A 24,295-nucleotide genomic window follows, 5' to 3' on the forward strand; every position below is an offset into this window, starting at 1 on the left:
TGTGTGTGTGTGTGTGTGGGGGGGGGGGACTGTGATCCACGGGGGGCTGCCGGAGTGAGGGGGCGGGGGGCTGAGGGAGGATCATCAGGAGAAGTAAAGGACTTGACCATAAACATCGATTTTTATGTTTTCTAAAGAAAAGAATGCTCTCTGGTAAGCCGGTCCATTGACGCCAAGCATTTCTTTTTATCTCAACCTATAAGCGAATATACAGTAGGCTATATATTAGAAGGCAAAATGTGTATATATAAATATATATATTACACAAATATATTATATATAGGCGTGTGTGTGTGTGTGTGTGTGTGTGTGTGTGTGTGTGTGTGTGTGTGTGTGTGTGTGTGTGTGTGTGTGTGTGTGTGTGTGTGTGTGTGTGTGTGTGTGTGTGTGTGTGTGTGTGTGTGTGTGTGTGTGTGTGTGTGTGTGTGTGTGTGCATATATTTATTTTATACATTCAATGCTTATTACAAAGAGAATGTGGAGCTCCCGTTTGAATCGACGTAGAGCGGGACTCCATCACCAAGCAACTCTTTGTTGTTGTGTGAGCAGCGGATCAGAGGCAGCTCGTAGCTTGTCGTCCTAGTGTACAAGAAGGCTGATGACATGGTTCCCAAAGGAAACGGCACGGCGATCACAAAGCACAACGCAACCTACATCCCAACTACCCTGATGCCCGGGTGAGGCTCGGGAACATACGGGAGCAAGAGCCAGATCTAGGCCAGTACGACGCCGCCCTGCGTCTCCACCTCTCCAGCTCTCCACCTCTACATCTATCCACCTCTCCACCTCTCAACTCCACTTCTCCACCTCTCTCTCTCTCTCTCTCTCTCTCTCTCTCTCTCTCTCTCTCTCTCTCTCTCTCTCTCTCTCTCTCTCTCTCTCTCTCTCTCTCTCTCTCTCTCTCTCTCTCTCTCTCTCTCTCTCTCTCTCTCTCCACCTCTCCACCTCTATCTCCTCCCTCCTCCTCTCCTCACCACCTCTCCACCGCTCTCTCCTCCTCTCTCCCTCTCTGCCTCTCCTCCTCTCCACCTCTCTCTCCTCTCCTCACCACCTCTCTATCTCTCCACCTCTCCTCCTCTCCACCTCTCTTCTTCTCCACCTCTCTTCTCTTCTCCTATATTAATGTAGGCTGGATGGGGTATATTTAATAATGGACACAGTGATTTTGACGCAGCTGAGGCAACAAAGCAATCCATTATTTAACTGTTGTATTATTTATTTAATTGTTATACGCTGGACACGTCCCGCCTTCAGTAATACCGCAGTAGGTCAAGAGAGTCCCGCGTGCAGCACCGTGCTCCCCTCGGTCGGCCCCAACGCGCTGAGGACTCCCCGGGAGGCTCTGAGCAATCCACGGGACGCGGTGAAGTCTCCCGGGGAGGCGGGGAGCGGTGGAAGCGGTGAGGCCTGGAAGCGGTGAGGCCTCCCCGGGACGAGGTGAGAACTCCCCGGGAACAGGTTCACAGCCCACATCAATGTTGACGTCGACCGCCAGATGGCGCTCAAGACCTTCGGTCAGGTTAGCTGTGTGTTAAAATACTGTCTATCATGAGGAAACCTTCGGGACCTGTATAGTGAACCTTAGGGCAGGTCATTATATCTGTATCTTCGCAGCTGTCCCTGGAGCACCGGGCCCGGTGAGAGACCTGGTCCTGCATCCTGCCGGGGGAACCAAACCACATATCTTTGCGCAGGACCTCGAGAGGTAAGAGCCGATGTACAATAGAAAGAGGGTACAGGGTTTTAGGGCTGGTTCAACTATTTTATTCAGTCCACCAACAGTGAAATATTTAAAAGCTTTATTTATTTTAATATTGATGACCCTTACCCTAACCCTGACCATACAGCTCGGGAAAACCCAAATTTCAGTATCTCAGAAAATTTGAATATGGTGAAAAATATCAATATTGTAGTTCAAAGAGTGATGTCGGACCATGATGCAATTTCCATCCCCAGCCTCTACTGAATTATCTGGCTTTGACAATCAGTTTCTGCAAACAAAATGGATAGGCTTATGGAAACATGGATGGATGGACCAAAAATTATTTGGCGGGTTGTGAATTCAGTGCACCAGTTTTTAATGTTTTTTTAGATTGCCAAAAAATAACACAGCAAAGGGGAGCACATTTGCCACACACATTCAAGCCCTGACTCAAATGAACCACAGACCTTTTGTACAGTAGGCCTCGAAGCAGAAGACTAACTATAGTTAATGTCGAAATGTGTCTCCGGGCATGTGTCCAATATAGTTGGAGAATACCGCTTTACAATAAGGATACATAATGAGCCATTCCTATACATAAGTTAATGCAGTTACACAGTCTAAGCATTATTACAGTTTTTTTCAATTGCTTGAACACGTTTTGCAAAATTTGGCTCATTGTGTCAAAACTCAACACACAAGCAAATAAGACAACAACACTGGGAAATAAACCATTCACATCTATGTGAAATTGAAACTCGGCTATCGAAACCTAACAATTCTTTGTAAAAATGGCACTCTGATGTCAAAATGAAACACACTTGCATCATATGAATACACTTTCAGATCAGCAGCAACACATTGGTCTACTTTATATAAAACACTGCAGTCTTTCATGTTCACTGTTTTTATTCAGCACCACAGAGGGCACGTTTTCACCACAACCAAAAGAAATACTAAATACTGTATATTGCTCTACTGTACATTACAGTGCAGTAAATACAGTTTGAGCAAAAATAAATAAATAAATAAACCCTATTGTACTGTGAACACAGAAAAACATGGCAATTGTGCATGGGTGGGCTTATGGACCCTGCCGTCTGTTGGGGTCTGGCCATAGGATCTCATCAACATCACAAGTAATATTTTCTCCGCCGCAAAGCATCGGGGAAAATATTGCCTTGTGTGCCGAATCCATCCATGGATTGACCCTATGTTGATGTCTCTGCAGGCCTGTTCCATTGCCTGCAGAAGAGGCATGCGAGCATGAGGTTGGCGGTCATATACGCACCATCTCCAAGCCGAAAATAATTATTCTATGGGGTTTAGAAATGGTGTGTAAGGGGGCAAGTATAGGACTTCAAATTGATGATGGTTGGTGAACCAGTTGCAGACCAGAGCAGCCCGATGGAAACCAACAATGTATATGTGGTACTGATACAATGGCACATATTCAGCTGTAACTGGATGACACCAATACTGTATTGTAAATGTAAAGGACTGTAACACTTACCTGTACATGTTCACGTCGAAGTCCTTTGACCCTGACACTGTTTCTCTCAAATGGGACCCTGTACAATTGCTTCATGGTAATTTGGTGCTTTACCATGATGCGTCTGATATTGGAATTGCTCACTCGCTCTATGTTATTGAATACTTCTCTATCTGATACAGTCTGAGTAGAGTAGAAAGTAGAGAGTTGAAGACATACCTGTTTTCGAGTTGGAATGTCCTTATTATGGATGAAACTGTTGGTGTTCAGTTTTGGAAGAAAGTGTTTTCAGGTGTGTAAGTAAGTATTCTCAATTAACCAATGTGTTTAGGATTTTGAATAGATGTGTTTTAGCAATGGTACAATGAGACGTCATTTTTGAATTAAGTGTCTTATGTATGAAATACTGTGTAGTGTGCAGGAGCAAGTGTGTTGCAGAAAGGAGCAAGTGTGTTGCACAATTGCAACTAAAGTGCAAAGCAGCGCTTTTGTTTAAGGAATGGTTACATGTGTTTAAGGTATAGAAACAAAAACTTCAAGTTGTGTTGCTTTGGTCTAAGCATGTGTCTATAGTGTTCAAGCAATTGAAAAAAACTGTAATTAACCGTTAATTAATGGTCTTGCAATAATTTACGAAAGGTGTTCGGGTCTGTGGGACCCGTTTTCAGTTTTTTGCTTCATAAAAGTGATACAAATAATTATTTTTTTGAACTAAGATTCATTGGCACATTTTCTGTGAGGAACATAAATCAGAAAACATTTTCAAGGACCCCCCCCTGTATACCCCCCCATCACATTTATATTACACACAGGGTGTTCGGGTCCAGTGGACCCGGAGCTAGTTTAAGTGTGGAAATCATAGGTTCTGTGCACCCGCATTTTCCCTTTCTCCTCTGTGTGTGTGTGTGTGTGTGTGTGTGTGTGTGTGTGTGTGTGTGTGTGTGTGTGTGTGTGTGTGTGTGTGTGTGTGTGTGTGTGTGTGTGTGTGTGTGTGTGTGTGTGTGTGTGTGTGTGTGTGTGTGTGTGTGTGTGTGTGTGTGTGTGTGTGTGTGTGTAGAGTAAAGCAGGTGAATGGGCCCTTGGTGTGAGCACCCACAGTGTGCACCCACTGTTCCCGCACAAGGTTGCAACATTGGAGCACCCAACACTATCTACACCCATATTCCCACACATTTCACCCTCTGTCTTGCGGGAACCAAGCTTGGGGATCTGACACTATAAAAAATCTCTGTCAGCGTGGTTCCATACCACAACTGATCAAGATGGCAAAGCGATTCTCTGTTCAGACTGCCTTACAGTTGATATTTGAAGAGACAGAGGGTTTTGATGGTGATGCAGAGGAAACAGTTTCAGAAAGTGAGGATAACATTTCTGAAAATTCAGAGTCTGACACTGAGTTTGAAGAGGAGCATCAGCATCAGCCAGCTCCGAAACGTAAAAGACAAATACACAATATACATAATACATAATAATATAAAACACAATATACATGCAACCAGTGCAAAAAATACATATGCAATACACGCACAGTGAGACTCTGCCCCTCATGTGTGGTATAGACTGATATACGTATAATGGCTGTGTTCAAAGGCTTTAATGTGTTGTTCAGACAGATGTATGTTTCAATTTCTAATGATGTTGATAATTTCCCAGTTATGCCTGTTTTATGATGCATTTCCTTATTTTATTACATGCTAATACGAAAATAAACAAAAACGAGTGGCACCTCTATTCATAAATGTGATTTAACAAAGGCAAAGGGAACAAATTTAACATATGTGTTGTTTATATTACTTGCAATTGGGTTGAAGTAACCATTTGGTGAGTATTTTAAAAAAAAGTTAGATTATGTTGAATTAAAAGGCCTAAAATGCAATGGGTCCACCAGACCCAGCAGCACCTCCTGTGTAACAAAAAAACTAACCTATGAGGGTTAATGTTAATAGATAGGTAATTTCGGTACCCTTTTGTTTAGTGTTATTGAGACTCTCCCCTCACCAGTCTGGGTCTTACAGTGCTTTCTTGCTGGGTCAAGCTCAGCCTCCAACTCATTCAGAACTAGAACTGACGACCAGACCGAGAACACAACACCTATTTTAAAGTCACTGCATTGGTTGCTTATCATTTTACAATGGATTTTTAAAAGGATCATCCTAGATCCTTACTGGATGGCCATGCACCAACCTATCTCTCAAGATCTGCTGTTTAGATCGACCTGCTTGGTATGCCTCGTCATTTATTGCTTTAGTCTTTCAGTCTTATTCAATTTGTTCCCTTTTTTAAATAATTTTGCCATAGAACCTAATGAACAGCGGTTGATCTATGTTACCAAAAAATGTTATGCTCTTCCGGCATCAGAGCCGCTCTGGGTGACCGGGCGATCCAGGACGTCTTTTCCAGCGCAGCTGCGATCGAGGCAGAAGGGGGCGCTATTGTCCACTGCAATATAATGCAGCGGGCACAGTTGGGAAAGACTAGATATGACGAATCTATGCGACAATGTTATTGCCATGTCATCTTGGGCGTTGACACGCTTCATGTAAAGAGTAGTATTGATCAGAAGGTTTCAAGTATTGATTAGACAATCATGTGCTGAACGTTTATATATTCGTCATAGGCCTTACATTTTTAGCATGCAATATATGAGCCATCACAATGCTGAATAAGGCCTTAACTATTTGATGGAAAGCTAAATAAGGGCACAATTTATGAATAATAATAAAATATTAATTCATAGAGAACTAATAAATCATTTTGGGGTTAGCGTCAGCATCATTTGACGACAATAAGCCCAGCGAGGCCACCAGATATATTGTAAATGTTGTTCTCCATCTGGTGGTTCCCACTGATCTGTGTACATTATCGTTTTTCTGGGTTGTTTTGTGGGCTATTTTTATTGTTGACTTAAAGCAAATGTAAAGCAAACTTAATGCAAAATCAAGTTTACATAATCCAACATTACCTTTAACCGGGGCCCAAAAACGAGCATCCAACTGTTCTGACTGAAGTTCCGATGTTGACCGACAGAGGGAGGCACACTATGGGAGACGGTGGGCCTGGATCCCCGATACCACCGCCCATCAGTAGCGGGCCTCTCCCAGCCCTCTTCCACCCCAATCCATCCATCTGTTGAGCTGCTCAACCAGCACACTATTACCAACTATGGCTTTCGCTGCAACGAGGAGGCTCTGGGTGTTATTTGTGTTTTTTTGCGCCATTGGACCAGGGTTAGCAGGTAAGACTCTCCTCTTAGAGCAGGTGCATGGCTTGTTTACCTTTTTTGGTATTTGTATTATTTTGTATTATTATTCGTTTTTGGTTCATTGATTCTTTATTTTCAAAAGTGCAATGGTGGACTTTCTGCGTGCTGAATAAGTTAAATAGTAAACATCATGGTGGGCTCCATAATAAGCCTTGGAGCCTATAAATTATACATTTGGTAGATGTCTATAGTTTGTGTGCGTGTGTGTGTGTGTGTGTGTGTGTGTGTGTGTGTGTGTGTGTGTGTGTGTGTTTGTGCGTGTGTGTGTGCGTGTGCGTGTGCGTGTGCGTGTGCGTGTGTGTGTGTGTGTGTGTGTGCGCGTGCGAGTGTGCGTGTGCGTGTGCGTGTGTGTGTGCGTGTGTGTGTGTGTGTGTGCGTGTGTGTTGCGCACGCAAATTCGTGAGTGTGTAACAACTTTCCAAGCCATCACCATAGGTGCAGAGACAAATAGCCAGATAGGACACGTTTAAGTATTTAGAGTGTCAGTGGTGAGGATTAATGTTTTACAGATGCGAGATCGACCATTTAAGCACTCATGAAGAGAGGCCCGTGACATCCTCCATCCATGTCGGCCAACTCTATGGAGGGAAAATGTGACGTGCGTCTAGCAGTAGTCATGGAATAGCCTGCTGGGCTCTTACCTCATACAGTTCTAGAGGAGCGCTATTTATCACTTACATTAGCACGACAAACATCACTACGGTGACATTTATGATTGAGGGCAAAATGACGTCATTTATTCGTGGTAACGAAAGATTTGCAGCCCTGACACGATAGGCTGGGGCCCGATGACCCACCCCAAAAGTCTTCACAGTTTTTTGTGCTTGTAGGAAATTTAAATGTGCGTCACTCGTAATCTGTAATTGAATCACGTGTGGTAGCTATAGGCTGGTCAGAGTGACGTCATGCAGGTGAAGAAGTGATCAAAACAGTCAAAAGCAATGTAATTTGTTAGAGACAACGAAACAATCTCAAACATAAAAAGTTGCTAAAATATGAAGGATGGATTTGTACAGTGAGTATCTCCAGCTGAAAAGAAAAGAGGAAAATGGAAGAAAAAATTATCTTGGAGAGGAACACTTTAGTATCAGGAATGGCCACGTATTATATTCCACCCTTTTATTTTCTTCTCTCTTTCTCTCTCTCTCTCTCTCTCTCTCTCTCTCTCTCTCTCTCTCTCTCTCTCTCTCTCTCTCTCTCTCTCTCTCTCTCTCTCTCTCTCTCTCTCTCTCTCTCTCACATACACATACACATATGCACAAACACACAGATAAATGTATGCATTCATCTGACCATGGTGAAAGTGCATGGTGTAGTCCTGGACTAACTGAACTTCTTTGGTCTGTTTTCATTTGTCATGCTCAAGCACTCCAGCTTCCCTCTGTCCACTCAAATCCTACCAATGTCTTTTTTCCTTTTCTTTCTGACCTTGAAAGATCTCTATCTGATAGAGATCAACATCTCTCCATTCAGCAGGTGTGCTAAATAAACACTGCTGTGCCCTGTTGTGTTTTGAAGCATCAGCACCTGAGCCATGCTCATGGAGAGCCATACTTCCTGCTTGTTGGGTGAAATTGATTCCTAGCCATCTTGACAACAGGAGTGGAAACAGAGCAGAGAGGCATCACGCTTTCCCTTGATGACAGCAACAACAACCAAAAAAAGATAAACTTCTTCCATCGGACCACACTCTATCAAGTGCTGGAAAGAGAGAGCGGGAAAAACAGAAACAAAGAGGGACGAGTGTGAGAGAGAAACAGAAGTACGAGAGAGAGGAGCGATAGAGTGAGTGGAAGAGGACCGAGGAAATCATGTTCTTGCAAGCCAGTGGAATTCAATTTATTCGCTCCACCTAGCAGCGTGGAATTTGAGCGAGCACTTTGTGACAGACCTCAGAAAGGAGAGCTCTGAACACCTTGTGGCTTCAACTTCTAAAATTGGCCATGGAGCGCATCATCGGGGGGAGAGAGAGAGAGAGAGTGCATGAGAGAGTGTGTGTGAGAAAGAAAGTCAGTGAGAGAGAGAGAGAGAGAGAGAGAGAGAGAGAGAGAGAGAGAGAGAGAGAGAGAGAGAGAGAGAGAGAGAGAGAGAATGAGAGTGAGAGAGAGAGAGAGAGAGAGAGAGAGAGAGAGAGAGAGAGAGAGAGAGAGAGATTATGAGCGAGTGAGATCAAGAGCATGAGAGAGATAAACAGTGAGAGGGAGAGTGAATGAGTAAGAGAGAGAGAGAGAGAACATGTGAACCTCCTTATAGTCAACATTGTTTGCTCACCTGACTCAGCCCTGACCCAGATCTCCGGCCTGCCCCTCGGTGGGGAGTGGGGTTGGGGGGCAGAGGCGTCCATCACACCTCCCACCTGCCCCCGCTGGCGGGGAAGGAGTTCCATGATGTCATGGCTGTGTCCCGTATGTCTAAACAAGGCAGGGTGCAGCACCTGTCTCCCTGAGCGGAGGGCCCCCAGGTTATAGGGCCTGAGTGTCGCTCCAGGACTAGGAAGAATGAAACAAAGACCAACGTAGCAGTGTCATTAATAATGACCTCGGACCCCACGCTGACCGGTGGAACGGCCGCAGGGTGCTTTAACAGAGACCCCTGCCTCTAGTCATGCGGACCACCTGGGAACATTTTGTAGGACTTGAATAGAAAAGAACAGAATAGAAGAATGTCGTAATAATGGTCTGGGTTCAAAAGCTAACAGGGTATTCAGTTTAACGACAATAGTTAAATGGGTTTAAACTCTGTGATTCGGGTTCCTGCTAGACGTAAGAATGTGTTCTGGGTCGTTCGAAGTCAAAGTCGTTGGCTGCTCTTCACAGCGACAGCCGTTCCGACAGGTCATGAGAGGATGTGTGTGTGAGTGACAGACGTCAGGGGGTGAGGGCCAGCCGCGGTCATAGGTGAGATAGCATGGTGATCGCTCCATGGCGGTGTTTAACACCAGACAGAGGTGAACCGTACTGCAGGGTCATCGATGGCTGCTGTATTTACTGAGGAATCCTGGAGTTAATGCATAGGAGAGGGATTACTTCTTTGTATTTACTGAAACCATTGCAATCTTTTTCCGGGCTGCTGCGAGGGAGGCTTTGGTCTTGGGCCCTGGGGGCTTTGGTCTCGGGCCCTGGGGGCTTTGGTCTGGGGCCCCTGAGGCTGAGGTCTGGGCCCCCCCTGGGGCTGAGGTCTGGGGCCCAGGGGCTTTGGTTTTGGGCCCCGGGGACGGGAATCTGGGGCCCCCCGGGGCTGGGGAAAAATCAGCGAGCCTTTATATCAGAGAGACTTTATATCAGCGAGACTTTAGCTGATACTTTAGCGAGAGCCCCCCCCCCTGCATCCCTGATCTTTCCATGCACACATCTCTTTGGTTCAGAATGAGATGTTATCCTCCACAGACCATATTGATTTAGAGAGAAATAAAAAACCTTGGTTGAGTGAATGAAAGGTGGATGGGTTTTATTATTCTTGAAAATAAAGAGGGAGCTTTTAGTTACAAATACCTCAGAAAAGAGAGTGACTCGTATTGAATGTTTAAAACGCCTTTTATTATTATTATATGCCTCCCTAAAGACTAAAGGGGATGGATTATAATAGGGGATTTATGTCAAACCCTGAACAGAGGACTTGGGGCACCCTCTCTTTAATTTTGTGTCCAACAGTAGAAGGGGTCCTTGTAACACAGAAGATAGTGCGGTACATGTCCAGGGGATTATTCAGTTTTACGAGGATGAGTTCAGGTGAGGGATACCTTTATAGTGTTCTCCTTGGATCTTGGGGTGTCAGATTCAGGGGTTCCTGATACGACTACGAATATATGCTTTCTGTGCTGCATGGGAGCACCCGGGCACATGCATGGGCTACACCGAGAAACAAAAACACACAGAGAATACCACACACGTTAACATACCTGTCTTAAGTGGAGGGACTGACATAATAATCCCCTTAGGCTGAAATTCTTCCCATAGTCAATCTATCTGTGTGTGTGTGTGTGTGTGTGTGTGTGTGTGTGTGTGTGTGTGTGTGTGTGTGTGTGTGTGTGTGTGTGTGTGTGTGTGTGTGTGTGTGTGTGTGTGTGTGTGTGTGTGTGTGTGTGTGTGTGTGTGTGTGTGTGTGTGTGTGGTTGTGTGTGCTGGTAGGTGTGCAAGTATATATCTACTGTATATCCCAAACTTCTTCTCCACTGAATTGGATTACTTTCCCTCACACCGAGAGATTACGACATTAATGCTTCTCATCTGGCAATGCCAAACGGTTCACTCAAAGCCCTCATCCATCTTGGACGCACTGCATTTGCAAGGCTCACGATCTCAATCAAAAAGCATTTCCTCGTCCTCCCCTCTCCCCCCTGGATCAGATGTTTCCCAACGGTCCAGAAGTCCTAGATTGATATCTGGACAGGGCGGCGCAGACCTATACGTCATTTCCACAGTTTTATTGGAAACAGCATGAAGGTGATTGGACGAGGTCCAGGTCTCGTCAGAGCAGGCCGTCAAAAATATCTGATGAATCCGACCTGCCGCCTCAAGCCTCCCAGTAATGAGCTAATTACAAGGGGGAGAGGGGCTCTGGTTACGCACACACACACACGCACACACACACACACACACACACACACACACACACACACACACACAGATTCACACACACACACACACACACACACACACACACACACACACACACACATTCACACACACACAAACACACGCACGCACACGTGCAAACACACACATGCACACACGCACACACATTCACACACACACACGCACACGTGCATACACACACACACCTACACCTACACACACACACATTCACACACACACACACACATACCCACACACACACACGCATGCCTGCACGCACACATACACACACACACGCGCGCGCGCACGCGCGCACACACACACATGCACGCACACAAACAATATCAACAGCATTCTTACATGGACCTACACACGTAAACATTATGCACACAGTGATGATCCAGGCTATTCTCATGGAGTAAGTCATATATATTTGGACAGAGCTGTGGTAGCGGCAGTGAGCACAAACAGAGAGAGAACACAGAGCTTTGATGCACATGAAGCCTGAAGTGCACCAGCAGAATAGCAGCTACAGCGAGCTGTTTGGGAGCCAAGCATGGCGATTCATTAGGGTTCACACCTGCTGACAGCACCAGGAACACGAGTGGTGAAGAGATTCCATGGCCACGCTTCACCAAGAACAAGGGTAGTAAAGGTTTGGGAGAACGCAGGAGTGTAACGGGTGTGAGGGTCATACCTACCACAATGCACCGCTAGCCATCTGGTGTACCCCAGTAAACCAGTAGAATGCTAACTATGTCAACTACCATTCTATTGCTTTAACCTGCCCTTTTAGTTTTTCTTTTGGCAGTCTCTGGTGAGTTGTGGCTTTAGTTAGTTTAGTCTGGTTATTTTAATGCTATGTGTATTTATTCATTTTCTTTCTCTCAAATAAACTTAATTAAAGTGAAAGTATGAAATAAACCATATCAGGAATAACCGCTCCTCCACCCCTGGGTGCTGAGCCAGTGGCGTTCAGCTTTTCGTTCTCTTTTGATCAGGAGCCACCGATAATAATACCAGGAAGTGTTGTTGCACTCTCAGCAGTGCACAGGAAGGGATATCTGAAAAGTTGAATTGCCAAACTTGATGTACTGGCGGCTGTTCGGGCACGAGGACAACAATTCCAATGTCCTCATCGGCCCGCCAAAGTGAGTTAATGATCCTCAACCTTCTCCATCAGTCACCCTGCGGTGCTTATAACTTCCAGTGGTTTTATGAGCCACGTTTTGACATCATCAGTATTAGAGTATTGACTTCAAGTTAGACCTCTGGAAAGTATTTTCTGGTATTGACTTCAGGTTAGACCTCTTGAAACTACTTCCTGGTATTGACTTTAAGTTAGACCTCTTGAAAGTAGTTTCTGGTATTGACTTCAAGTAAGACCTCTTAAAACTAGTTTCTGGCATGGCAGAGCTGCTAGCCCAATGCAGAGGATTTATGGGTTTAAAAGGCACATAGAGGGATAGTGGTGGTGGTGGTGGTGGTTTGGGGGGGGGGGGGGGTCATTACTGTCAAAGAATATGGGGGTGAGGTTCCCCTGAATATAAGACATCTAGCCCCAGCTGGCCTTTAGCGAGCATGATGTGCTTCTGGGTCCGGTTCTAGTGGAAACTCTGTGCCATATGGAGATCATCACTTGTAGCGTTACTATCTAATGCTGTAAATGCCATTTGATAATGGGAGACATTTAAGGTTGGCATGTTTCATTCAAACACTGAGCCCTGAAGCCATTCTCTGTGGGTGAGTAATAAACGAAACGCAGTTAACAAACTTTTTTTTAGGGTTTGTTGTGGTAGCCTGTGTGTCTTAGTTCTCTGGGGTTTGTTACTTCGCTTGGTTAGTTGTTTTTCTTGTTTATTGGTGTAGGACACAATCAGCCCAATCAGGTTGGATATTCCTCTAGCAGGCAAAAATGCTGTTTCTGTTATCGATAAATAATCCTGCCAGCTGAAACAATAAAGAACCATGCTGTTCTCATCGCAGTCATTCCCAATCCTCCTATGATTCATTCAGTTACAACATTTGCTTTATAAAAACAACAATAATAACATTAACTTCTATTAAGTTATTTTATTATGACGTAGGGCATTGCATCATCTGACTTCATGTTTGACCAAGTCTCTAAAGAGCAATCCAATGCAAACAGCATTTGCATTGGATGATGCTGTTGGGACAGAATTATATACAGTATAAAAGCAGGCACCAGCTATTGTATAGAAGTAGTTTGTAGTTGTATTGTTTTTAGTATCTCTTTTTGATTCTACTACTGGGCTGTACTTGCAATTTTAAGCTTGGGAAGTATGGATGGTGATGTCCGATGAGTTAGTTAGGTATGTAAGTTAGTTCTTAGTGCTTGTCTTCATATTTATAACTGATGACATATGTAAATTACTATTTATTTACTATTTATTTCAACTAAATGAGGACAAAACAGAGATAATTGTATTTGGTTCTAAAACGGAAAGGCTTAAAGTAACCCAACACCTTCACTCTCTGTCCCTGAAAACCTCAATCAAAGCCAGAAATCTAGGGGTTATCATGGATTCAGATTTACATTTTGACAGTCACATCAAATCAGTTACAAAATCGGCATATTATCACCTTAAAAATGTAGCAAGACTTATAGGGCTCATGTCCACCGAAGACTTACAAAAACTTGTACATGCCTTTATCACTAGTAAGCTTGATTACTGCAATGGTCTCCTTACAGGTCTCCCAAAACAAACTCTGAGGAAGCTTCAGCTTGTTCAGAATGCTGCTGCTAGAGTTCTAACAAAGACCAAAAAATTTGATCATATTACACCAATTCTGAAATCGTTACATTGGCTTCCTGTAGGTCAGAGAATTGTTGCAAATCATGTTGCTTACCTATAAATCCCTACATGGTTTAGGCCCAAAATATTTAACTGATATGCTTCCACTACATCAGCCTTTTAGACCACTAAGAAGCTGGTAAACACAAAACATGGGAAAGCAGGATTTAGTTACTACGCAACTAATAGCTGGAATAAACTCCCAGAGGATTTAAGACTTGCCCCAACTCTGAGCACCTTTAAAACAAGACTGAAGACTTTTATGTTTGCTATAGCTTTCTGCTAAATCTTAAATACATTGCACTTTCTAAAAAAACTTTTTTTAACTTTGCCTTTATTTTCTATTTTAATACTAAAATGCCTTAAAGCTAGGGTGGGCGATTTTGGAGAAAACAGCCGTTGAGATTCCGTCGCGTGCTCTCTGGCCCGTCCCTGCCACGCTACCTGCTGTAGATCCTCCCACCGAACGTCAGTTATGCGCGTTCATGTGAATTCAGTTACATTGATAGGAAGACGAAACACCATGTCCGATTCCGAGGTAATTAAACATTAGTGCTGATTGCTACATAAGTACATATATAGCATCAACATCTTACTCACAGACATACCATGTATGTTATCTTAAAATCATTGCCATTGCGCTGGTAGGCCTAAGAAAGGTAGCTGTATCAGCCAAGCAAGATAGCAAACTAATTGCAACTGTAGTTCGTTAGCATAAGAACAAAAGCAAAAAAAAACAAAAAACAAAAACAAAACCTCCTTCTCCATGATAACAGAATTCTTCTAGGTCTCCCTCTTATCAATATTGACAATCGATATGATCTCTTTACTGTCGTTGTCCATCATTGTGTATGTACAGTACTGTGCTGAAAAAATATATATATTTGTTAAAATAACACAGAAAGCCAGATTACACACAAGGAAACCGTCACTTCAAAGTGATCGCGAAACTGAGCTAGGCTGCTGCTAGCTTGCAACAACGTTATAACAATACATGGAATATCATATGCTAGACTTCCCTCGCAGTGCTTATCTTGGCAGTTGTGTCAACGTAGCTTTTATACAAACGTGACTCGGACATTATCCACAGTTGAGTTGAAGCCTAGGCCACGTGTTAGCACAATCTCTGTGTTATTCCGACAGCCAGGGTTGGTGTGACCATAACTAACCTATAAAACGGACCGGGAAAAGAACCATCGGCTGATGCAAGACATCCTACAGAACCGTATTGAAATGGTTACATTACAGAACCGTAATGTAACGGTTATCGTGGCTTTGCTTAGTAAAAAACCATACCAGCCGACACTTTACATATTCATCGCAATATACCATGGAGGGATAGCACAATTCCTTACCTGTCTATAAGAAATATAGCCATCTCAGCGTCCGATTTTAAGTTTCTCCGGTCACGTAACTCTCTCCATCGCTCATAAGCCACGCCGATGTTTACTCTGGTTTTATTTCGAGCTCTCTCCGCCTCCCTTTTAGTAGCTGTCCTTTCAACAAGTGTCTTTCCTCTTTTTTTCTCTGTCTTAGTGGTGTTAGTTGATGGTATCCGGGGAATGGGAAATTTATGGGCCGTTGATGAAGACACGGCTATTAATTTGTTGTCCGCCGTAGTAGTACAAAACTGTCAGACCGCTAGGCTCGTGAACGCTCACGCAGGGACGCACCAACGTCGTTGCCAAGGTGACCGGACAGTCCCACAGCCAATAAGAACGGAGAATCGGAGCCTCGCTCTGATTGGTCAAAGTGTACATGAGCGGTGGCAATTTTTGGGTGCGGCCCACAGAGGCAGGGGAGAGCAAAGTTATGAGCAGATATTCTCAGAGCACTTCACCTACATATAGCTGACTGGCTATTAGGACAGTTTTGCCAAATATTACAGTAAAGAAATTACCCACCCTAGCTTTAACTTCTATTTTTTGCATATGTTTTTCTTTATCTTACCTATTATTTATTTAATTGTATGACAATGTTTATATGTGAAGCACTTTGAGTCTGCCTTGTGTATGAAAAGTGCTATATAAATAAAGTTGCCTTGCCTTGCCTTGCCTTGCCTTGCCTTGCCTTGCCTTGCCTTGCCTTGCCTTGCCTTGCCTTGTCCATTCTCTAACCTACAGCCACAATGGTGTAGTCCCAGTTACACTGTTGAACACTTAAAGAGACACCTTATACCTACAAGTTAAATGTGAAGGTAAGATTATAAAGCTCATATCTTTGCAAAAATGTTAGAAACGGTGTAAACACCCATCGGCTAACGCTGACTGCCACCCAAACTGGTTCAGGGCATCGTTTCCTGTGATTCAGAGGTGGTTCAGTGGAATACGCCTGGCAATCACAAGTGGATGAAACGCAACCCTCTTTTGGCGGAGTAATGTACAGTGTAAAACTTTTCACCTTAAAATTACAGTAAAGTTCCGCCAATAACGTAGTTTATTTACAGTAATATAGGCCTAACTGTAAAATATAAAATTACTGTGAGAATTTTGCCGTCGATTGACATCACAGTCTTACAGTGTAGGGAGAGAGGGAGCAGGACGGGAGAGCGTGTTGTTCTTGCCTCTCATCTGCCCTCTCACACTTTACGACCCGATCTCCCTCCACCACCGACGGGGTCTGGCGTGCCTTACAGCGGAGCGACCGGCGGCGCGGACGCAGGGTAGCAGGGCGGAGCCGGCGGAGCAGTCCGCCCCCAGGCGGAGCTGGGAGCCCACCGCCCAGCTGGACGGGAGCCCCGTGGACCGCTACAGCGTCAGCGCCACCAAGCCAATCAGAGCGCAGCACCGCCTGGCCAAAGCGGGCAGGGACAAGGATGCCCGCGTTCCGCTACCGGAGGATGTAGGTAAGATGGAGAGAGTGAGCGACAGCAAGAGAGAGAGAGAGGCTACAAGAGAGAGAGAGTGAAGAGATGTATCACATGGGTATCCACCCATACCTCATATCTGTGTCTTTGTGTGTCTGTGTTTTTGTGTGTCTGTGGTGTGTTTGTTAGAGGAGAGGAAAACAGAGGAGGGAGAGAGTTAGAACACTTTGGATTCAGCAGGACTGGCTTAAGTAAAAGAGCGTGTTTTTCTGAGCAACCCGGTTTTGCTCTTTCTCATGTGGAGGGCCCAGTACCAGCAGGGGGTGAGCTGGGACTGGGGACTGGGACTCAAGGAGGAGTGTGCGTGTGTGTGTGTGTGTGTGTGTGTGTGTGTGTGTGTGTGTGTGTGTGTGTGTGTGTGTGTGTGTGTGTGTGTGTGTGTGTGTGTGTGTGTGTGTGTATGTTTGCATGGGTGTGTACTTATGTCTATGTTTGCTTGTGTGTGTTCCTGAGAGACACATTTTTATCAACACATTACTTCATTATTGGATGGGCTCACCAGAGATGAACCGCGCCTTATTCCCCCTCACCCTTGTCCCTCTGGGGCCCGGGGCCCATGCGGCCCTGCTGTGATTTCACTCTCTCTCGGGGACCTTATTTTTAGCTCTGGACGACACCCACTCTCATTCCCTGCTTATTAAGACAGAACCAAAGAGGAGCTCTAGTCAGGGCCTCCTGTTTTTGTACGTATGCAGTTTGAGGTCTCGTCTGCATTTGTCATTATTCCATTTTCCTCTGTGGTTGGCATCCAGGGGCCATACTTCATCAATGGTACAGAGCCCCAGCCAAGCCCGCTTTTCCACATGCAACCCGGCCCAAGCTCCTATCCCAATACCCTGTGTTGTGGCCGTCCATTGTATGTGTGTGTGTGTGTGCGTGTGCGTGTGTGTGTGTGTGACACAGGGAGAGTTGGGGATGGACTGTTTTAAAGGGTGAGTGTGTGTGTTTTAAGTGCACGTCCTTTATGTGTGTGTTTGTGCGCGTGTGTGTCCGTGTGTGCATTTGCGTGTGTGTGGCGAATGTTTGTGACAGAGAGGCCCTGAGAGACTGTGGGCTTTATTTTAATCTATTGCATATCTGTGCTGTGTATGTTTTGTGTGTGTGTGTGTGTGTGTGTGTGTGTGTGTGTGTGTGTGTGTGTGTGTGTGTGTGTGTGTGTGTGTGTGTGTGTGTGTGTGTGTGTGTGTGTGTGTGTGTGTGTGTGTGTTTTCTGTATGATCTGTCATCGCTTATTGTCTTCGATTGTTTATCGGTTTAAGTTGGCCTTCACCACGTCCCTCTCGCTGCATAGTTTGTGTTCTCGTGTGTGTGTGTGTGTGTTTGCGTGTGTGTGCATGTGTGTGTGCGTGTGTGTGCGCATATATGTTTGCCCTTGTCAGCGTGGCTCTCACTGAGTGCATCTTAAACCCCTCACCGTGAGCCCTCTCGACATGTGGAGCATTCTTTAGTTTGGATTATTAATTTATTCGATTTCATTCCTCGTGAGCCGTCCTGTGGTCCATCCATCTCCGGCGTGCAGAGCCATTAAAGCTCTGGCGTGCGACGCCGTCCATGTGTTCCCGCCGTGTTCTGCAGCGGTCCGTGACGTGCAGCACGGATCGATCTCAAGTCCACTGTCCTCACAGCGGCCGGCCGTGCTCGCAACGCTATCGAGCGAGCGCTGGTCGTAAATTAAACACCACGCGGCGACTCAGCGTGTCGTCAATGTGTCAATCACATGTTTGGACAACAAGGACGGATTAATGACTTATGAAGTGGGGAAAAAAAGGAGGGACAAAGAGAGAAGGAAAGAGAGAGTGTTATTTATTGGGAGGCTGAGGTTTCAAGCATTAACTGAACTGAATTTTTTAACGAGCCTTAAACTTTTAATTGTGTAATTGAACCATAGAACTTTTTGTTCTATAAAATGTAGGGGAAAGTTTATTGTGTGTTCGCTTCTGTGTTTTGTGCCGACCCCCAATCTACCTTGATATACGATAGATAACATTCATTGACAGGTTGAAAATGAACTCACCCCATGTCTCCTCTACTAACCCTATAGCCGCCCCATGTCTCCTCTACTAACCCTAGCCGCCCTATGTCTCCTCTACTAACCCTAGCCGCCCTATGTCTCCTCTACTAACCCTATGGCCGCCCTATGTCTCCTCTACTAACCCTAGCCGCCCTATGTCTCCTCTACTAACCCTATAGCCGCCCCATGTCTCCTCTACTAACCCTAGCCGCCCTATGTCTCCTCTACTAACCCTAGCCGCCCTATGTCTCCTCTACTAACCCTAGCCGCCCTATGTCTCCTCTACTAACCCTATGGCCGCCCTATGTCTCCTAGACCCTGAGTGGGCCAACCTGGACGGCTTCGCCGTGGTGGGGGGGGGACCGGTCAACGCATCCTCAGCAGCAGGTAGGGCCCGGGCCACTGCCTCTTGTACTTTAACAACAGACACACACACACAACCTCAAACTGAGCCAAAGAGTGCTCCAATCGATCCCCGGATCCTCCAAGCTGTGTCGAGGTGTCCCTGAGAGATGCACCCTTACCCTCACTGCTCTCGATGAGCTGGCTGTCGCCTTGCATGGTTGACACCGCCGTCGATGAGTGAATGAGAGTGTGAACGGGTGAATGTAAGGCCATATTGTTGAAAAAAGCGTTGTATAAATGCAGTCTATTTATCACTGTGGTTCTCGTGATTATGGTCATGATGTAAGGGGGGCAAGGTGTGGTGTTGGTCCTGACGACAGGGTCACTTCGGACATGTTTTGGGCCACATTGGTCTCTTTCTTTTTTGATCGACTGCTTGTCTTGTGTGCACACCGTGACCAAGACCGACATGCATGTTATTTTCACGTAATAGAAGACTCAATCTGTTTGTATTTCATGCTATGCTTCTGATTCCCCCCCCGGGTGGTGGTGCCCCCCGGGTGGTGGAGCCCCCCGGGTCGTGGTGCCCCCCGGGTCGTGGTGCCCCACGGCGGTGATCCGGCAGAGGCGCCCTGAAGTCAATCTGGACATCAGGGAATCAAAGTCAAAGTTCCTTCCCCCAAATTCCTTCTCAACCATGGTCAAGATAACCCCCACTACGAGTCTCGTTGTGGAAGTACCGGGAGTCTGCAAACAGCAACAATCCCTTTCCCCTCCAGGTCGCGGTTCAGTCTGACGTAGAAGTTGAAAAACCAGAGACGTCGGACAACCCAACGCAGTCTTTTCAGATTCATAAAATCATCCGGAGGCGCACACAGCTTTTGGCTGTGAAAATATATATTATATGATATAGATATCTATATATTATATTATTTAGCACCGATGTGTGCGCCATCGGATAATATTATGAATCCGAGCCATTGCGATGCATCCATCATAAACACTAGCGCATGGTACCGTGGCTGCAAGCTGCTCAGGGCCACATCCCCACCCTCCACTTTGACCTGCCTCTCTCCTCCTCATTAGCATTTAAAGATACAGACACAGAAACGGCATGTTTGAAAAGCTCATTGTGGGACTGAAAGTCTTCAAATACTGTGTTAGGGGCTCACGAACACCTCACATATAAAAGCTGTCACGGTTAGCGGGTGGCAGGCAGGCAGGTAGGACCCAATAGCAGACAGTTCAGGTAAAGGATAACTTATTAACGCAAAAGGCAAGGAACACCGAGAACACAGGTGACGCAGGTGACGCAGGTGACACCAGGAACACAGGTAACACACAGGACACAACTCACCACAAACTTCAATGATCTGACAAGGAACAAAGGAAAGACAAGGGCTTAAATACAAAACACACACAGGGCACGCAACGAGTAACAGCTGAAACACATTAGGGGAGGGAGCAGTAATCACACAGGAGGGAAACTTGACCGGACATGGGGAGAAACAAGACAGAGATACCAAAGTAAAACAGGAAACACACCAAAACAAGACAAGGAAACCGACAGACCATGACAAAAGCATCAATAAAGTAGCATGCCATGGGATATTTAAACAAAGTTTTCACGACTCAGTCATTTGGTTTATAGATAATAAAAGGGTAATGATGGAAATATTGGTATCTTAAAGTTACATTTGATTAAGTTATTTGTTATGCTATATTTTTTTCATAATTTCTATGGAGATGTGAAGATATATCAGTTGGAAATTATTAGTACTTTTCCAAACCATGCAAATAAAATGAAGGGATTGAAGGGACATATTACCAGGAGCTGTACAGCTTAGACAACATCGGAGGCCTAATCAACAATTAGGCCTCCGATGTTTTCTAAGCTGTACAGCTCCTGGTAATATGGGTTACTTCAAGATTTGAGATAGGAAGTACAGTGAGCTAAATGCTAGATTTAAAAAATAAATAAATAAAGGCCCTTCAAAGTGGTTTGGAAACATGTAAAATTTCCTGGAACTGAGACAACATTTCCTTTGCACTCTTTTGCCTCTTGTTGAACGCTACCTCAATGTATTTGGCAGAGCGCGCCTTTATTTTGAAGAGAAAAATGAGCGGTGATTCACAAAACAACAGCTGTTTTGCATCATCTCTTGCGCTGTGCACATTGTGTGTTGTGGCTTTTCCATTCTGTATATTGTAAACGGTATAATCACATTTTACAGACGTCTAACTTGTTAGACAGCAATCGGATCACCCAATAAAATGTAATTGTGAACTTTCTTGCTCACATACGTCAAATGTTTAATGCATGCAACATTTATAGTCTAGGATATAGTGATAAACTCAGTGCCCTGCTTTACAAAGATTTGCTTCAGGATAATTGAACAGAGCTTTGCAATCTACTGCAAGCTTCTTGCTGGATTGAACCTGGGAGCGGTCAAAAGAGCCCAGCTCAGGGGAGCTACGGCAGACAGAAGCAGTGTTTGGGGTTAGCGCAGGCCGTGGAGTCGGGGTCTGCTCTGGGGCTGTCTGGCTCCCGGCCCACAGCAGAGCACACAGGCCTTCAGAGGGTCCCTCTCTGCTCAGTCTCCTCTGATCTGGCAGTGGGCGCAGTGTGGAGCCCAGAGCTGTCAGGGCAGGAGACGGAGAGGAGGGCTAGAGCTGAGGTATTTAGGAGCGGCTCTGTCCTATTGAAACCACATGGGGATTATATATATATATATATATATATATATATATATATATATACATACATAACACTGTGCATCAGATTCTTCCCTGTGCATTACGATCCACTAGCCAAAGACAAATATATGTAATATATATAATATATAATATAATATATATTTATATATACGTATGTATATATATACACACACACACTCACACACACTCTCCCACACACACACACACACACACACACACACACACACACACACACACACACACACACACACACCTCACACACACCTCACACACACACATATATATATATATATATATATATATATATATATATATATATATATATATATATATTCTTTCACTCTCTTTCCCCCCCTGTGCTCCACTCAATAGCAATACCATTAAATCAGTGCTTTTTTTTATAACTGACTCATTTGGAAGAGAATAGTCTTTGTTATAAAGAAAAATATCATGCATTCTTCACTATTCATTTTCACACTATAAACTTAGAAACCACTATAAAAAAGATTTAAGAGTACGATCGTAAACAGTTTTGGGTGGGTCGCAGGAAGGCCAGGTGTGCCACACACACAAACACACACATGAACAAACACACACACACACACGCACACACACGCGCACACACACACACACACACACACACACACACACACACACACACACACACACACACACACACACACACACACACACACACACAAAGACACAAAATAATTGGTGCTTATATGTGAGAACAGGTGCAGGGGCCAATAGGAAAAGGTTGAGAAAATAGGGGAGAGTGGAGAAGCTGGAGGTCCACCAGACGGTGGTTGGGGCCTGGGGAGGATCCAGCACCAACCGCAGAGGAGGTAGAGGCGGAGGAGGAGGAGGTGGAGGGGGAGGAGGAGGCAGTGGAGGGGGAGGAGGAGGTGGAGGGGGAGGAGAAGGTGGAAGAGGAGGTGGAGGAGGAGGAAGAGGAGTAAGAGTAGGGGGGGAGGGGGAGGAGGTGGAGGAGGCGGGAGAGGAGGAGAGGATGAGGAGGAAGAGGAGGAGGTGGAGAAGGTGGAGGAGGAGGAGGAGGAGGTGGAAAATGTGGAGGAGGAGGAGGAAGAGGAGGAAGAGGAAGTAATGATCCGTCTAGCAGCTGGCCTGGGATCCAGTGGGTAAAGTGATCCACTCAGCTGTACTAGCAGAACACCAGAGAACTAGATACAAAGACGCTAGACAGAGACGTGGACAAAGAATGTGAGGTAGACGGAGAGATCAAGAAGGGGAGGAGAGGTCGGGGAGGAGGTGGATGAAAGAGGTGGAGGAGGAGGAGAAGGTGGAGGAGGGGGAGAAGGAGGAAGAGGAGGTGGAGGAAGAGGATGTGGAGAAGGAGGAGGAGGCAGAGGAGGAGGTGGAAGAGGAAGAGGGGGAGGAGAAGAGCAAGGTCAAGCGAGTGATTCACAAAAGAAGAAAAGTAACAGAAGCAAGAGAAATCCCCCAGACACCATCCGTTCTCTGGGATATTTCTCCCTTCTGTCCAGACCCCTCATCCAAGGCCTTCTCTGCTCTATCCTCCCCGTCGCTGCCAATACCTCAATTCACCTCAGCTCCATGTATTCCCGTCCATCTCCGGGCGCACGCGAATCCACTGGTAGCCGATCCATCACGGCGGCGGTTAGCCCCACCGCTGTGTGTTTGTTGGCCGGTGTGGGAGACGGCCTTCCACTGTAACCCAAGCGCTGCTCAGACTTTCCACTCAAACTCCTGGGTGAATTCCTGAACAGGTTCTGCAGACGCCATGCCCCCTCTACGCTGGTTGGCCCATTGGACACGTCCGACACGCAACGAACTACAAGGGGGGATACCCAGCTCAACACTGTTGTCCTGTACCCCCCCCCGCCCCCCAAGAACTACTTCAAGACCGAATCCAAAAGCAGGCTTGTTGGCAGACAAGGTCAATGATCCACTGCATCTGACAGCGATTAGGGGGAGGGGTTGGGGGGCTGGGGGGATGAATGAAGGAGGGTTTGGCACTTTGGAACTGGGAATTAAAAGACCCAGCAAGGGGGAGGCAGGGGACAGCAATTAGACGATCAACAACAATCCCACCAAAGTGTGTGTGTGTGTGTGTGTGTGTGTGTGTGTGTGTGTGTGTGTGTGTGTGTGTGTGTGTGTGTGTGTGTGTGTGTGTGTGTGTGTGTGTGTGTGTGTGTGTGTGTGTGCATGTGTGTATGTGTGCGTGTGTGTGTGTTATAATGTTTGTGGACACCCTTCGACTTTGTGCAATTATGCTTCTTTCAATGAAAGGAGCAATGACTTACAGTCCTAGTTTTCCTAGTTTTCCCTCGCTGGCGATGGCCGCCGACAGACGCGCAGATGTTGTGTCGTCTTCACAAACGCTCACATGGCTGTGATCATCTGCTGCTCTCTGATGGGTCTCCCCTCTCTCTCTGATTGGTTACCGCTCTCTGATGGGTCTCCCCTCTCTCTCTGATTGGTCACCGCTCTCTGATGGGTCTCCCCTCTCCCTCTGATTGGTTAC

At 45.6% G+C, this 24,295-nt stretch overlaps 1 protein-coding gene across 2 annotated transcripts in view; it reads left to right on the forward strand.

Moving 5' to 3' along the window:
- The first annotated feature begins 6,272 nt into the window (after window positions 1-6,272).
- fndc1 (fibronectin type III domain containing 1) overlaps window positions 6,273-24,295 on the forward strand; it is a 41,132-nt gene continuing 23,109 nt past the window's right edge. For both annotated transcript variants that reach the window (XM_060041238.1, XM_060041240.1), the window contains exons 1-3: window positions 6,273-6,429; window positions 16,482-16,691; window positions 19,039-19,110. In XM_060041238.1, the coding sequence (XP_059897221.1) occupies window positions 6,357-6,429; window positions 16,482-16,691; window positions 19,039-19,110 (355 nt within the window). In that variant the 5' untranslated portion in view covers window positions 6,273-6,356. The remainder of the gene's footprint in view (window positions 6,430-16,481; window positions 16,692-19,038; window positions 19,111-24,295) is intronic.

The sequence above is a fragment of the Gadus macrocephalus genome, chromosome 21, assembly GCF_031168955.1.
Source record: "Gadus macrocephalus chromosome 21, ASM3116895v1".
NCBI lineage: Eukaryota > Metazoa > Chordata > Actinopteri > Gadiformes > Gadidae > Gadus > Gadus macrocephalus.